The sequence below is a fragment of the Dermacentor silvarum genome, chromosome 10 (genome assembly GCF_013339745.2).
Source record: "Dermacentor silvarum isolate Dsil-2018 chromosome 10, BIME_Dsil_1.4, whole genome shotgun sequence".
Lineage (NCBI taxonomy): Eukaryota > Metazoa > Arthropoda > Arachnida > Ixodida > Ixodidae > Dermacentor > Dermacentor silvarum.
The window spans coordinates 33,214,928-33,232,308 of record NC_051163.1 but is presented as its reverse complement, the minus strand read 5'-3'; the positions used below and the strand labels follow the sequence as shown (position 1 = coordinate 33,232,308).

At 46.4% G+C, this 17,381-nt stretch overlaps 1 protein-coding gene across 1 annotated transcript in view; it reads right to left on the bottom strand.

The window, feature by feature from the left end:
- Positions 1 to 17,381, bottom strand: part of LOC119465878 (ATPase family AAA domain-containing protein 2-like) — a 62,807-nt gene that overhangs the window by 8,004 nt on the left and 37,422 nt on the right. The window contains 9 exon segments of the mRNA XM_049657864.1: positions 361 to 566; positions 3,871 to 4,014; positions 6,002 to 6,033; positions 7,405 to 7,661; positions 7,664 to 7,734; positions 8,046 to 8,168; positions 13,235 to 13,491; positions 14,085 to 14,308; positions 17,141 to 17,326. Coding sequence (XP_049513821.1) covers positions 361 to 566; positions 3,871 to 4,014; positions 6,002 to 6,033; positions 7,405 to 7,661; positions 7,664 to 7,734; positions 8,046 to 8,168; positions 13,235 to 13,491; positions 14,085 to 14,308; positions 17,141 to 17,326 — 1,500 coding nt within the window.

Here is a 17,381-nt window from a genome sequence, read left to right as displayed (position 1 = left end):
CAGAAGAAAGAATTAAGTTCCATGAAATAGAACTCTTACAAGCCCAGCCGAACATTTCTGAGTGCCGATTTTACTGAGTAGTGATGACCACTTCTGCTAAAGCAGGACAAAAAGCCAAGCCAGTTGCCAAGCTCAGCAAACCATGCGCTTCTAACCAGTTTCTAAGCCCAATCCCCCAAGAACCACGGCACTCGTGGTAGCAGCAGCATCACAAAACTTACCGAGAGATCGAGCAACCGAAAGGTGCTGCAATGCTCCCTGAGGCAATCGTTCCAGAACACGGCCCAATCCCACACTTCTATCAAGTGAAGTGCATCAATTTGCCATCAAGTGCCAAGAATGTGAAAGCATTCTGCTCACCTTTTCCTGCCGGGCTTTGCTGGACTCAGCAGCGTCGGGGCTAGCTTCCTTTGTCGACGTGGGTGTAGCTTCCTGCCTAGTTTCCGTCGAAAGTGACTTGTCCTTCGCCGTAATCTTGGCAGCTGGTTGTGACGTGTTGCAGTTCTTTCCCGTTCCGTCCGAAGATGACCGCCGCCGCTTCGTTGAACTCCTAGACGCAACTTTATCTGCACCGAATTCGAAGTTGTTATGCCACGCCACTGCATTAAGCCACAACGCCAAGACAATACACGCTAAGCTTAAAAAAGATTTGCGACAACAGAAAAGCTACATGGCACGAGACAACTATTTTACAGCTTTAGCTTTTACTGTGCCTGGCAACGAACTATTACTGGGGAAAACTGGAAATTTCTTGGTTCAGACCAAAAAAGTTGCTGCAACAAATTCCACATTCATGCAGGTAATCCCCGAACATTCATGCAGGAAGACAAGACTTTTTTTTTTTTTTAAGAAAAGTGCCTAGAAGGAGAAGTTGGCAAATGATGAAAATGTGAAAATTTGGCCATAAAGCACCTCCCTTTTCAAGCAAAATATTGGCAACATCGCTTGCCAGAGTTGCCACTTGCAGCAGCTGTACATACTTCTGGCTTCCTTTATTGCCTTTTTGGGCAAAGAAATGAGTGCGCAAAAAAAAAAAAAAGCTTCAGTTTGAAAACAGGCTGTACATATTTCTATTAGAGACCACGAGGGTTCATTCATAAAGTTTGTATTATCGGTACCACAAATTTGGAACAAGCATACAATTATGCGCATCAAAACGAGTGCAAGTCTCTACTTTCAACAGAATGCCAAAATTTTGTTCTATATAGTATCGCGAAGCAGTGCTAGGGCATTGAAACAAAAATGGCAGCATTCACCAGGAAAATTAACTGAAGCGCGAGGAATGATCTTTGTTTCTGAAGGGACACAATGCCAAGGAAATTCATGCTGAACTGGTGGCAGTGTGTGCAGACAATGCCCCAACTTATGACACTGTTGTGAAGTGACGCAGACACTGTGGTTTCAATGTGATCAAACAAGCCTGGTTGACGAAGAACGGAGCAGCCGACTATAACTCAAACAGTGACCCACAATTTCGTGTGCAAGTAGTGCTTGCCAACGGGCAGATAACTAATGAACAGACAGTGCAGCAGGTTATTGTGAGTGCAGGCTCAAACTAAACTTTCTGTCGAGTCTAACTGCTTAATCTCTGTTCCCTTGAGGGCAATCATAAGAACTCTAAACGGCCCGTTGAGTGTACGTTATGGAGATATAACTGAAAGGGATATCTGCGCTAGTGATTGGCCAAGAAAGTCAGTTCTAATTTCAGTTATAATTTAGACAAAGAATATTAGTTCTGGTTAGCAGAATCAGATAAAGCCATTAAGAGGTCTACTTGACCAGCCAACAGATCAGGTTCGGAGGCTAAGCAAAAATTCGGGTCATCCATCTGTGACCAGTTCTAGTGGCCAATTACCAGTTTCAGAATAATTATTGCTGCTTATTTGCTGCCCCAGACATGATAAAATAAAATTATTCAGAGGTAGCACAAAAGGGAAATGTGCACATTCACTGAAACTCAGATGAGATCACTTATGCATGCAGGTATTCCAACAGTATATGATGCGCAGCACCAAGCAGAAAGCAAGAACATTATAAAATGATATGTAATGCAAGATTGTATGCCTAGTCCCTTTACATAAATGTAATGTTTGATACCCACAAGTTTCCCATGCTTTAAAAGCATTTGTGTGGAAACTTCAGCAGTTGGTTTGATTTTATTCAAATTAACAAATTATAACATATCAGTGGATATACCGGATAAAAATAGCAATGAACCCACACGCAGGGCCCTTCATCCCAACAACCGACCACCATCACAGTCCCTCGGTTATGGCCAGATTTTCATTCCTTGAAAGGGCTACATTTGCCATTTTATCCTTTATTTAACACAGTTATGTTATTACGAACAGTCAGTGCAGCACAAAACTGAAAAAGGCAACAAGCCAGGCGACAGAAGAAAGAGCTCAGTCCCCCAAAAAAGGCCTAACATACGCGTGGTTTGTCTCAGCCTGACCAGAAAATAAAATAAAATAAATTTACGGCCCACTTCGCTCAGGCAAGGGGTGCCCCCAATGCAGTATGCAGTGTTATGCAGAATGCCTCAGTGTGATGCCAGAGGCATTACTGAATAGTACACTTATGTAAAGGCTGCACTTTTTCCCCCCGCAATCTTGAAGAGGTGCAGCCATTGTACAGGGGTGGGCGCTGTTTCAGTCATCTCTTTCTGGCTGTTCGTAACCCCTGCGATACCTTTGTACCAGAAACAGCGAATGTTACTGTTTTCATGGCGCATTTATTTCTCCACGCATGCATGCCCACCTAGCCCTGAACACCGGCACTTCCGCTGCTACTCAAGCTCCGATTGGTGCAGCACATTCGCGGATACAGTTGTTCTCCATGCCATCTACAGCATTAGATATGCCAGGTTTTCACAACACTGCCCGAAGACATTGCACGCCATATGCTCAGAATCCAAGAGTAGACAAGCTTTTTCTTTCTTTCAAATTTTGGGTTGCCAAGTTCTGGGGTGCGGGCCTTACTCGAGCGCAACCAGTAACCAATAAAGTGCTTGCTGCATTCTTAATGAGCAGTTCAACTAAAAGTGCATTGTTGCTGAGTGCTGTGAACACGGCATTCCACACAGCCTAAGCTACACGCCAGAGTGCAACTGCAGGCTCGAGCAATGCTTAGTGGGCTGCAGGCCAATGGAATCGGAATGCACGTCTGGTCTCAAGATGACCTATAGCCTTGAAACCACAATCGCTGCGAGCGCAAAGTTTCATCTAAGTTTCAGTGACACCCACGAATCCAATTTCCTTTCTCGCATCCGGAGCTGAACTAAACAGGATGCAGATGCTGGCGTGACCGACACTTTTGTTCAAGGGGTTGCAGATTCGCATAAAACGCATACTGCATTAGTAATCCTTGAGCCCTGCTTTGAAGATATCACACCATTGCCTCGAATGCGAAGGCAAGGTTTCTTTGATTTCGCCTCGAAATGACCTTGGTAGTGGATCACCAGCCAATCAATGAATTAACAGGTGTCATTTGCCTGGGCATGCGATTCCACCACACAGAACTTGGTGCAGTCGCAATCCCCAGCAGGCAGTTGCGGAGCTCGAAGCAAGTGTCATTCTGCCTGTGCACTGCCAATTACTCTCGTGATGGCAATTTTGCACTGACAACTCTCCTTTTTTCCCCCTCCCCGCCTTGTTGTAGCACCTTTCTTTCCCGTCATCCATGGTTTCTTTCGTGGCCCCGCACGACCTCATACAGCCTCTAACAGAAAACAAGCCTCCTCTGTCGAGAACTTTCCCCCTACTGGACCACCACCAGGGAAGGACACCGACTCCACGCCGTTCCAGACACCGTGCAAGCACAGCCATGAGAGAGAAATTGGGGGACGAGGGTTCTGAGGGAGACCCCTACCGATCACAGCGGGCGTCTTTCTGCGGCCGGGCAGAGCAGCAGCGGCGTGCCGCGTCACGTGGCGACGGTAGCTGCCAAACCACAGCGACTTGCGACGGCGCACCACGGGGTATGCCCGCCGGTCGCCGCCGGACGCCTCCCCTCCTGGGCACCACCCGCACACTAGACGTGTCACAACACCGCCACAGCGAAAATCGCGCGCCGGCGCTCTTGCCAGAGGGCGCTCGCCAAAGCGCAAGCACCTTGCAGACACGCTGCAGCGGTTAAACGCTGGTCCGCAAAGTGGTCTGCCAAGAGCCACTGCACTAGAGTAGGTCAAACGAGCACAAGCAGCCCTCTCAGGGTGTCTAGCAAACCCAGTTTTCCCACTAACATGACCCTTGCAGATTCTCTCGGACTATATCTGTCAAGTTCCACTTCAATTAAATTTCACGTGACTGGCACTAGACGCATCTGTGTTCCTGGTACAATGCCGACTGCACTGTACTGGCCAAGTGTCAGAAATGCTGTCGCCGTAGACGCCAACACATCCAGCGCTAGTCACGTAAAATCTCGCTAAAGTGAAAATGTCTCCGAAAGTGATTACCCAAGAATACCGCCTAAGCTCTCTTTTTGCATCCACAACTTGAGTCATGCCAACATGATAGTTGCACAATGGCAGGGTCCGGGGTTCATGATATTTACAAAAGTCATGACTGAAGAGGGCACAAACGCTACATCCATTATTAGTGCCTCTCGAGTCACAGGAAAGACAGGCAGGCAAGTGAGGAATTTTGTTCGTTTGAATTATGGATCCTGGCACATACATGGATACGTACCAGTGAAAAAGACAAGCCCGTGGAATGATTTCCGAATCATTCCAACTCAATCTTTCAACGCGGAATGATTTCCAACATGATCTGCATGCCTTCCAGCGTCTAATTGGCCTGATCTTCACACATCCCTTTCGCACATCCCAAAACACACGCCAATTTTGTTGCTGTTCCCTCTGCCCATGTTGCATTATTGTTTCAATTGGTCTTATTGGCCTGGATGAACCTTGTACTGACAGAGATAGCGCCAGCCAATGCGGAACCATTCTGCAGATTGCAGCCATCAGGTGCCGTGTGTGCAATCCCTGTATCGGGCCGACGAGGGGACATACATAAAGCGGAAGCACTCGCACAGGCAACAAAGTCTGTGAGCGCGTAAGCTGGGGCAGCCCATGCTCTGCGCTCGCCTGCACAGCATTGAGCACGAGGGGCTCGGCGGCCCACGCGACATACGGCGCAGCGTGGGTCTCTACAATGAATTTTTGATTCGCGCATCGGATTATCTGAATGTTCACTATTCAATTTGTTTCGGTGGTATATTTGAGTATTCGCACACCCCAATTTTTTAGTATTGTGAAAGGGTGATTTACCAACGCAGCTCAAATAATTTTTCCCTTTAGGGTCCCTTTAACCATGCACAGCTAGTAACTTCAGCCTACTAGTATCTGGAAACAACAGTATAACGACCGTAGACTACAAGGCAGTGCTAGATGTGAAAAATAAATATGCCAACACTTTCACATCTCGGCACAGCTTTATGTTTAAATGTCTATTTAGCAAGCAGTCTGGGTTCATCGTACATTTTGATGTCAATTTCCCGCAATTTTCACTGGCACAGTTCATTTCTTGCACACACCAGTGCGACAATTCAATTACGTTTGCCAATGCTTGCAATGCCTGGAATTTCTGCCCAAGAATTCCCTTGTCCTCCCATTTGTCCCCGCTTGCTAGACACCCTGAATATCATACTGAACAGGTTCAGCACAGACATTCTAAATGCCGTGTTAACAGCCAGTTGCACAAAGAAAAAAGGAGAGAAAAGTACAGACACAGCAAAGCACGAAGTGGCCGGAGCAGTCTACACTACTACGTCCAGCAAGCGCACATTCTTCACGGACACATTACCAGCATTTACTTCACTTTGAATATGTGAACCATTGTGCCATCTCACAAAATTTTCGTTTTAGTGCAGAAAATTTTTGTGTGCCTGTGTATACAGATCAACACTTGACAGCAGCCACAAAATGTTGGCCGAAACCTGATGACCATAAACATGGCCAAGGGCTCTATTTTTAATAATTCTTTTCACCGCTTGTCACCTGTAGCTGTGAGCAGCCGATCCTGTAAATAACTGCAGCGCCACAGTGTGCAAGCCAATGGCAAATGGTGAAAACAATTTAACAAAACCTTTTGCGAATTAAAAAAAAAAAATCTAGGGTTTTACGTGCCAAAGCTACAATCCAATTATGGGCATGCCAGAGGGGCTCCAAATCAATTCTGACCACCCGGCTTTCTTTAACGTGTGCCCAAATCAAAGTACACAAGCATTTTTTCATTTCACCACACCCTCGACAAAGTATGGCCCTAGTACCTTTGGCTCTTCACGAAAATAAGGCCACATCATGACGCAGCAGTTTTGCATCTCACATAAGTCGAAGTGGTTGCAGACAAAAATGTTAATTGGCACAGGCATGCCCATGGTATCATGACAGCAATTTAGTATCTTGTGCACTTGCCAAAATCCTCTCAAACATGTGGTTGCTTGGCAAGAAATGCCCAAATAATCACAACACTGCAGTTTTATTTATATGAAGCACACCAGTAAAAATGCTTGAAAACCATTGTCAGATGCCAAGGTGGCATTCTGCACAGAATATTTTTGCCATCAATATTAATTTGCAGTAGCATCTGCCGCGCAAGCAACAAAACTGCTGTGTCAACGCACAATGCAGCATGCATTTGGTTTCAGGAAGAGTTTCAGGCATCAGGCATCACAGAAATAAGAAAATGGGCTCGATAATGCATGTTCCTTTCCTTATTATTGGCCACTATACTTTCATAGCATGAAACTGCTCTGAAAAGCTTTGCACCATCCTAGCTCGAGGGAGTTCTTCGGATGCTCGGCGAACAGGGTTATCTCTTATCTATGGCTATCAGCCACCTGCCATAAAACGTTACACAACTTGCCACATTATCATGTGCCTCCGTGACACAACAATCATTTCTCAGAAAAATGGATGTTGCCTATGATTTCTTTTATGTGCACCCCTAGGCAGTAACAGCCACTGCCCGTCACACGGTATAATGTTGAACGAAATATTCCAACTTCTAAAAGTTAGCTTCAGGGATACTACATGCAAAAATCATGATATGATTATGAGGCATGTCGCAGTGGGGCACTCTGAATTAATTTTCACCACCTGAGGTTCTTTAATGCGCACCCAATGCATGACCCCACGGTCGTTTTTGCGTTCCAACGCCGTCGAATTTTAATTCGCTGTTAGCAACACTTGTTAGTAAAAATACGCAGGAACATTATTTCAGTAAAGGGTAAAGCATTCTCTAGGCACTGTGTCTCTGCAATCAGACTCAATCAGATTCAATGCATGAATGCTCAACACTATTGACCCAGTAACCTTACCCCCAAGCTATGCAATAACACCGTCGCCCCTGGCTGTACAATCACGATCACACATACACTGCAATGGGTGATTACCTTTGCTAGTCGACGAAGGCTTGGACGACGACTGGCTGTCCTGGTGCCGATGCGTCAGCCATCTCCACCACAGCATCCTGAGCGGTGGTCGTCTGTGTGGGAGGAGTGATTTCATTCTTGTCTTCCGCAGTCGCATTGACCGCGCCGTTTTCCGCAGCGTCCTCTTCGTCAGTCACGACCACCATACCCCGAAGTCTCCGACTGAACCTCTTGGGGCCTCCCTCTTCATTGGACGCCTCAACTTGAGGCAGATCAGGTACTGGGTGTCGGAGGTCACTGGGGCAGGTCGCGGAGCGACGTGGTAATTCTTCGGTACATAAGGCACTGGCCCCTCCCCTGAGGAAAGGAAGCAACAACGACAACTACCTTATTTTTTATTCTTTAACACAACTAACACAACTAAGAATTTAACACAACTAATGAGGCCATTTAACTAATCATTAGAATGGCCTCACTATTAGTGGATGTCGCCTCACGAATCTCCCGACCTAAAATATGTTTTTCGAATCCTTCAAGTAAAAGCAGAGTTTGGTGCAGTTATCGTACCGATGAGCGGTTTCCCTCTCCTTTCATATTGGTAGCATAAAGCAACGCAGTGCTTGAGCGGAGGTTTCCAAAACTTTGCAAAAGACTGAAAAGCTACTTGCCTCTTTCCTTACGGGCCTGGACAATGTCCTGGCAGATCTTCTCGAAACCCCAGTCGAGCTCGGTGTCTACGAGCGCTTTGGCCGCGTCCTGGAGGGCGCAGGCTCGATGCCGGATGTTCTTGTCTGCCAGGAGAAAGAGGCCATCAGATGGAGGAACAGGAATGCAGCGAGTACAGTGCAAACGGCAAACGAGAAATGGCCGAGGTAATGAAGAAAATGGCACGGCCAGACATCGTTATAAGGCAGTCGCATCCAATGCAAATATCAGTCAACGTTCGATTTTTCGGACTCCTTAGCAGCAACATCCGAAAAAAAAAAAAAAAGAATGCATGTCTTTTACTGCCCCAAGGGCTCAAATCACCACAGGCACGTCCGAAATAGCTAGAGGTCCTGCCATTACACTTATTAGGTGCATCAGTGCTAGCGTACAGTGCTAGGAGATTGTGGGTGCACGCAGTGTATAATTAAGGGAAACATACCATGTCATGTGACAATTGCCCCTTCCCTCTCTTAGTATGCTTACCCACAACAGTTCACGTATGCTTCACCGCATAACACTGCTGTACTAAAGCGAAGCTGACTTTCGGGAACAGGCACTATACAACACGTCGTGCTTTCCAAGATTCAAAGCCATTGGTGTGGATTATAAAGGCGGAGTTGGCGCCATTGCTAACAGTGACGAATTGCTTCAATGAAAAAAACGGCACCGAACAGCGAGAACCTTGGGAGCAAACGTCGAAGCCGCTAGGCCTAGCTCGGCTACCAGCGGATCTGCATGTGAGAGCGCCGGTTTGAGGCAGCGAGATAATCAAAATGGCGGCGGTGGTAGCTTCGATTATTGCCGTATCAGACCTGCGGTCATGGAAAAAAGTCCGGAAAATTGGATAGCAAAGGTTTCTTGCGTGCGAAATTTCAGACGTTCTTATACATTTATTCAGTCTATGGGGGGTACACAGTGGTGCTGCGAAGGCGTCCGAATTATCGGGCATGTCTGAAAAATCAGCATCCGGAAAAATGGTCGTTGGCTGTACAGTCAAACCCCATCACAACAAAATGACAAATATAACGAAGGGCCCAACATGACCAGGCAAGCTATGTATCTTACAGCTGTACTGTGATTGCCATCACAATGAAGAATTTTACAGTGAATTTGCCTGTTTAAATGTTCTACGCATCACTGGTTACATTTTTGTGCAGCAAAAAATTTAATAGAAGGAATGGGAGGGGTGGGGGTTGAGTAAAGATCTCTGCATGCTCAGAAGATAATTTTGATTCGTTTCCGCACGTTCATTCTTACTTGTTTAGTGCTGGAAGGAAGACAACCTTCATTAACGATGTGAACTGTATAGTGAAGTTTATTCCAGATCCCACTTGCTCTGTTACAAAGGCATTTAACTGTACACCTTCATTATTAGCCACACTGACACTGTCAGGGGAAGAAAATAGATTGCGACAGTCTATGTAAAGGAAACCTAAGCTTGTTGCCTTTGATGGGCCAACAAAGGGCCTTCTAGTGATTATGATGGTTGGTCGGCATCATGCTGTGCCTATATGTTACCATGTGAACAATGATTAATCACAAGAAAATGCAAATTACAAGGTTGAATGCAAGTTGAACAAGAAATGCTTACACTGTCAAGCGCTAAACAGACCACAGATTCTACTAAGACTCATCTCGTAAATGTTACAGAGTAAAAGTACTAAAAAGTTGTCGCAGTTTCACCCGAAAGACGAAGCACCAATTGCGATAGCAAATTAGTAGAGAGCTATACAGAGTAGGGATAGTAATTTTATCAGCTGTATAAACTTGGACATGCAGCAGCACCAGCAACGCGCAGAACTGTTGCTGACGCCGTCAGTGTTTTGCCCGCGTTCGCACCAAACGCGCGCGGCGTTTTTATACAAATACGTATTTGGTGCCGCAGCTAAACGTCGCCTCCCCTCCCTCCCTCCCTCCCTCCCGTCCCCCCACAGCCTTTCGCGCAACGGAAAAAGTTGCGTTTGCTCTATATATGGAAAGGAGGAAAGAGACGCTTAATTCTGCAACCCTTCAGGGAGCACGGCCCAGAACGCGCCTTTGCTCTCCGACGTGCATTTGCTCCCCGTGAAAGCGCGCGTCCCTCGCGCCCTTTCACTCGCACGTATAGCGTCCAGAGCGCGGCGCCGATTTCATCGCCGTTGACGTCATACGGAACCTCACAGCGACGGTGACGCCGACGGCAGAAATCTGCTTTGGAGTGTCTATATAATTGCTGTCGCAATAAAAGTGAGAGCAAACGGTGTGCAGAAATTAGTGTTGTGCGAATACTCGAATTTTCTAATATTATGCTATTCGATATTCACTTCGAGAGAAGTAATGTTCATGCTTTTCTAAGTATTGGCAAACGGTCGCGAGTTTTACTGTCTAATACTCAGATCCACTGGCAGCCACGGATCTGCTGGCAGCTGTAGCCAACACCGCAGCAACGCTAGGCCTAGCTACTTCGTCGTTTGCTACCAAGTTTTTTGCTGTTCAGTGCCGTGTTTTTCATTGAAACAGTTTGCCGCTGTTGGCAAAATGAAATGGCGCCAACTCTTCCTTTGTCATCCTCGCCAATGGCTTCGAAGCTTGGAAAGCTGTGGGGATGCGCGACTCTCGCGCGTCTCCTGTGGTCTGGCTTCACCGCGCGGCTGGGTGCCGGAGGCGGTCGTAGTGGTTGCGGCGCATTGCGAGAGATGGCACGAGTGTCGCGATACTAACGCCACCGAACGGCGGGGTGACTTGGGAGAAAAAGGTCGAAGGCGCTGAGTCTTTGGGTTGGGATCGGTGAGCGAAGCGGTCGTCCCGCGCGTGCGCCGATCCACGCTTCGCGAGACGTCTCGCATGGCTCGGAGCGGGGCACCGGTATGGACGAACACGGATCGTTCGACACGCCACCGTTCACGTGACCGTACACGTGAACGACTAGGCAATGGTATCATTGCATGGGGCGAACATATTCGCTCGCTATCGGGTCGCGGTGAGCACGCCCATGTGAATGTTCTATTGGTTGCAATTCGGCTAGTGTGCATTAGTGTATAAAAGGTGCAATAAATGCCCTTTTGATTGTTTGCACTACTGTGTTGTCGTTCCTTTGTCCCAAGAGCATGTGCGAGACCCCACAAAGCATGGCGTGTTGCATAATGCCAGTTTCGAAAGTCGGCTTCACCTTAATGCAGCAGTGTTATGGGGTGAGGCATACCAAGAGTGGGAAGGGGCAATTGTCACGGTATGTATTTTTTAATTATACACGCGTGCACACGCCGTCTCCTATCTCAGTGCGAGCACCAATACGCCTAATAAGTGTACTGGCAGGCCTTTAGAGCTATTTTGAACGTCCCGGTGGCAATTTGAGCCCTTGAGAGCAGTATGTATGTAGTATGCAGTATGTTGGCCTGTAGTATGAATAAATAAACAAATAAATAAGTAAATAAATAAACAAAAAATAAAAGACATGCATTTATGTTTTCGGACTGCCAGATTTTTTGGACGTTTTCGTGGCTCCTAGGTAGTACGAAACATTGGACGTTGACTGTATACTGTATACTGATTGTAGTTATTTCATCAACTTTGATTACCAATGGGCAAAAGAGACTGAGTAACGAGCTCCAGATAAGCCGGCGTCATCTTTGCCAATCTTGGCACCCTGGTTGCTAGCTATCTTTTCTCGCCACCACCGCGTCCAGACACTAAGTTAGAAAAACCAGTTTCGGACTTAAAATTCCTCGTAACCTTCACAACTGCTCAGAAACGTTTATTTGTGAGAAAACTCAAACACCATTTCAAAACATTTCAACTATAATACTATGAAAGAAAGCGATGAGCGAATGACATCAACATTTTCAAGTGTACTCCAATAAATAAGTCATACTTGAATTAGTTGCGGTTTCATTCTCACAAATTATTCCACTTAATCATTGCACGTATCCAATAACAATCTTGCATGCCACTTTGAGGGCAAGATATTTGAACGGCAACTATTCGATGTTCGATTACTAAATATTTGGCCGAAATCCCTATTCACTTCAAACTCAAAAACCACCACTCGCACAATCCTACCAGAAATAATTGATGCTGAAGAAGCAAGCGCTTCCAAAGGTGGTCAAAGTTCGCCCCATGTCTTTAGAAAGCTGCTAGATGGTTCATTAAAGGATGCGCAATTCCTTATGGCGCGTGTACTTACTCTTCATCTGCTGAGCAGATGACATTCCTGAAAGCCATGAAAATGCAGAATAGTCAGCAGGAGAAAGCTAATGCCAAATATGAAGTCTGCGCTAAGACATTTGTTCTCACTACAAGAGTTAGGCAGTACCACAGACCACAGATTCTATTAAGATACATCTCTAAGTGTTACAGCGTAAAAGTACTAAGCGAGCACTGCTTATGGTCAGTACCATAAAACTTCCATACAGCCGACTCGCGCCAATTCAGTTTCCTGAAGACCAGAGATTGTTTTAACAACCTAAATGTTTGATAAAGCATGGTAAATACAGGATTTCATGATAATTTATGAACAGGTATAGACAGAAAAAAAATGTCTTCTAAAAAATTTACGTTACTTGTCAGGCTCAGGTTTCATAACATGCTCATATGGGATATAGAAGCTGTAAGCGCAAAGGCTTGGCTTGAGTCTGCAGTGCAGATTTGCTGTCAACATATCCACCCAGGTTGAATACCAAATTTGCCCAATTCTGACACAAGCCTAAATCTAATGGGCACTATATTTTATAACCAGAAAAAAAAAAAAAAAAAGAGCTAGAGGGCCAGATCTGCCCACATCTGCACCAAGTAGTACAGCAGTGTGACTGCTTTTGGTTTCTCAGGAGTGGATACTGAATCAGCGTGGCTTCCACGTGCGATGGTTTTGCATCTGCCCAAATGCAGAGGAGAAAAGCACAAAAAAATAAGGCAAAGTTAACACTCAGTGGTGCATTTTGTCTAATCTTGCTGTTGCAAATAAGATGTTTGTCTTATCTTCCCCAGCTTAAACTAACATGGTTGAGAATGCGGGACTTTTTTTTTTTTTTCAGGAGCAGTCTTCTTTGCGCACACATTGGCTCTGTAGCTTTCTCTTCATTGCCACAGAAAGTTGTCAGCAGGGTACAGCGATCAACATGACAAGCGTGTTAGCTACGGGTTGGTCAGAGGTGAGAAATAAAGAGAAACGCACCCATGGGGTTCCGGTCGGGGTTGTATTCGAGCGCATTGGAGCAGATGAGCTCGATGTCTTGCAGGAACTGCGCCACGGTCTGGTACTTGTGCAGGTCGATCTTGACCATCATGGTCTCCATGTCCATCGGCTGCTTGATTACCTCCAGGTAGTCGGGCACCTCCAACGCATCCACGGGCTTGGCAAACATGCTGTACCGCCTGTCACGCATCAACTTGGTCAAGATGTCGCGCAGGAACAGGCGCAACTCCCGAAGCCTGCGCAAGAGAAAGTTCCGGGGCTTCAACGTGCGCCTATAACTGCTGAGCTGACTGCAAGCTTTCCGGCTCCATTTAATTTGCCTGCATTTCCAGGCCCCCTGGAGTGGGAACTTGCATGTCGCGCTCACTGGTGCAGGTATTGACAGTATTTATTTTTACTTATTCATTTGATGCACCTTGCAGGGTCCTGTGAGGGAAATTGGGCATGGGGGTGTCACATAAGACTTGCTACACAATTAACTGGTATGCTTCCGGTAATTTGACCTGACGGGACCAGTGAAATTGATTTGATTATCTGGCGGGACAAATTAAACAAGATACAGAAAAAACATCAAAACACTCTACTGATTCATTTGGTAGTAATTGCCCTGATTTTCTCACAACAGCTCTACCATTCCCCCTTTTTTTTTTTCATGCAACCCCGTTGAAACAATGGAATTTTTCGTGGCCCTTGAATATTGTTATAAGTGGGTTCAACGGTATAGAAAAACAAGGGATATAACGTTACTAGAGGAGTTATTTGAACTCCAACCCACTTGATGCCTGAAGGGGATTCGGCGTATCTGCGACTAGGATAATCTGGCTCTTACGTTGCTTCCTCCTGCTGTCGCAGGCGCTCCAGTTCGGAGGGGGTCAGCTTTCGAGGCTCCGGTGGAGGGGCTGCCGGCAAGGCGGGCATCTGTTCGGGAGGGGGTCGCTTGGGCCGCGGTGGCGTGGCCGCCTTGGTGAACACCGGCGCAAAAAAGCTGCGCCGCTCCGCCTCCGTCGGGGGCACCATCTCGAGCACTTCCGACGGCCCAAACAGCTGTTGCACCTGCAAGGGACAAGGAGGTGATGATGCTGGCCTTTGGCAGCAACATGCGACATGACTTTCTGAACGACGTCATCACGTTAGACTTGATAGCCAAGCACACGGGTGCGAGCTTATAAATAACCAGCAACGTCACATCTTTTCTTCTTTCTGGGGTTTTTACGTGCCAAAACTAGCTCTGATTATGAGGCATGCCGTAGTGGAGGGCTCCGGATTAATTTTGACCACCTGGGGTTTTTTGACGTGCACTACAACGCAAGCACATGGGCGTTTTTGCATTTCGGCTCCATCGAAATGCGGCAGCTGCGGCTCAGACAAGCTGTTACGGAAAGAAGAGAGTCTTTAAAAAAAGTTAAATACTTGTGCTCTTCCCAAGGTAGGACGAAAAAAATTTCAGAGATGGTGTAATTTTGATGTGTTAATCCAAAATATGCAGCTTATTTTTATGTATATCCTATAAATTATAACGTGCTAAACATTTTTCTTAATTTCTTCTGCTAAAGTTTAAAGAGAAATTAAAATTACTACACAATTCAGTTCTTATTTACGAGAAAGGAAGCGAGGAAGACCTGAGATAGAGCACTGGAGAAGCGTGAAGGGGAGTGAAAGTGTAGGGATGAATGATGACGAGAAGAGGAGGAGTGAGTGATTATGCCCGTTAAACAGTGGCCCTACTATAATGATTTAGCTGTATGCCTTGCAGTTTTAGTGTCACCGACGCACCGCGAAGAGTGTCCTTTAAAGGCCAACTGCACCGAAATTTCACTTGGGCTAAATTGCCTATAGATGCTTAGCAAATACAGTAGAATCCTGCTGTTATGTTCCCGGGTGCTGCGTTTTCCTGGCTGTTACGTCGTTTTCGGCCGGTCCCAGCATAGCTCCCATAGGACCCAATGCATTGGTAACCCCGCTGCTGCATCGCAACTGTGGGACCGTTCCCGCATCATGTGTTGCGAACTGCCACCCCGCACCAGCCCGAGCGGCCATGTTGACTGTTCATGTCCCTTGACTTGGTGGCTTGACGATGAGATTGGCCGCCCAAAGTACCAGGGGCGACACCTATGACGTATTTTCGGTTTCCGCCAGCAAAAGCATGGCCTTTGAGATCCATATTTGTTATGGTAAGATGGTGTCTATGACGCGTTGGGGCCCTAAAATTGGTTTTGGCGCACAGCTGTTCCATCATATAAAGTCCAAGGGCGATAGCGCCATCACTGCACACCGTATGCTGTATGTGCAAGTGAAAGCATGCGTGGGGAGCCGACAACTGCGGCTAAATCTTGTGCGTGCAAAAAAGAAAAGCGGAGAGGAAGCGCGCCTTCTTCTGTCGCGCTCGAGGCACCGGGGAGGGGGGATACGGGGGGCGGCTTTGTATTCTGGCATCAATTGCGTACTGTGTGGCCGCGCACGGTATAGGTACGTCGGCGGCTCATAGCTTTGCATGTGCTGTGTGTTCTAAGCGCTCAGTTTGCGCTGAAGCGATAGACAGCATGAAAGTCACATCGCTTGCTGTTGCCGCCGCACTTCCTCACGGCAGTGTTTTGACAGCAAGTGTCCGCGCGTCATCGAGTGTGATGTGTTTATGTTTGCCTGTGCGCGCTGACACCATGCTTGTTAATATAGTTAATAAGCGAATGTTTACACTTTATACGGACAATAAAACTACTACCCTTAATTTGTATAGCTGTCTACTAATTTGCTGTCGCAATCGATGCTTCGGCATTCAGGCAAAACTGACTTTTTTTCAAGCGTAAGAATTCAAATAAAATTGCGAGCAATTCACCACTACCCTCATTTCTCAATTTTTCCTGTTTCTCGGCTCTTGCATTTCCCTGCTCTTACGGCTTTTTTTTTTTTTTTTTTTTACAGTTCCATGAAAAACGTATCAGCAGGGTTCTACTGTACAGTGGAATCTCGATACGATCTGCAAGAGACCCGGAAAATAAAACGTATCTGTATTTAAGAAAAAAAAAATTTGTATATAAGAAAAAAAACGTATTATCCTGAAAAACACACTAAGCAGAATCGTATGAACAAGATTCTACTGTGCTATCCATATAATCTTGGCAAAGCCGCGGGGCTGGTAACTGTCCAATTTTCTTACTAGCAGCCTCTAAGTAGCTCCCAAGTAGATGATGCGTGCAACTGCCAGTGAGTGGCAATGATACGGATGTGGCGGAAGGTTCGGAACCGCCATGCGTAGCCGCGCAGTGTTGCACTGGTCGTAGAGCCAGGCATATGCAAGAGAGAAAGGTCAGTGGAAAAGTGCGACAGCAAGCTGACGCTTATGTGCATGTGTGCAGCTACGCGCGGCGGTGAAAAAGACCAGTGTTGCTCGACGACGTATTCGATGCGGGAGTTTTGAAGTGCTGCAGCGAACGAGTACCGAACCCCACAGAAAGCGATGTACTCGGCCCACCAACTGTGGGGTATTTTTTCGTTTCGGAGACTAATCTAGTTCGTTATATCCGTTGGCAGGACAATTTCATTTAGTCAAAATGAGGTTTTAAATACATGGATCTCTATGGGAAATTGAAGGGGAATTTCATTTACTTCCTTATATTTATTATATCCATTTCGTCATAATGAGGTCCGAGTGTATTGATCTTCGAAAAAGCTTAGAAAATTTTGTTATATCGATGCTTATGGTATTGAAGTTCGACTACAATCTCAAATACAAGTCCGAGAATCCTTGCTTTCATTAAATTTTCTGATTATATTTTGTTTTTATTTATCCATTATTTGAACTTTTTTCCATCCAACAACCTATTAAAATATTCTCGCGCACAAGTTTCGAGAATCACCGCTCTCGATATTCAACAAGGCCCCGCCCACCTGTGGAGGCAACTCGTTGAAAGGCACATCGGCCGTGGCCAGCCACAGCACTGGGGTCAGGGGCTCCAGGTCACTGAGGAGGGTCAGGAACGTGGCCCGGACTGCATCGCCCAACGTCTCCCACCACTGGCACACGTGCGGAAGGTACAGCACTCCGGGCAGCACCCGCTGCGCTTCCTGGAGCACCTGTACGGACAACAGCAGAATCCATCAACTCATGTTCAGAACATGGCAAACAGTG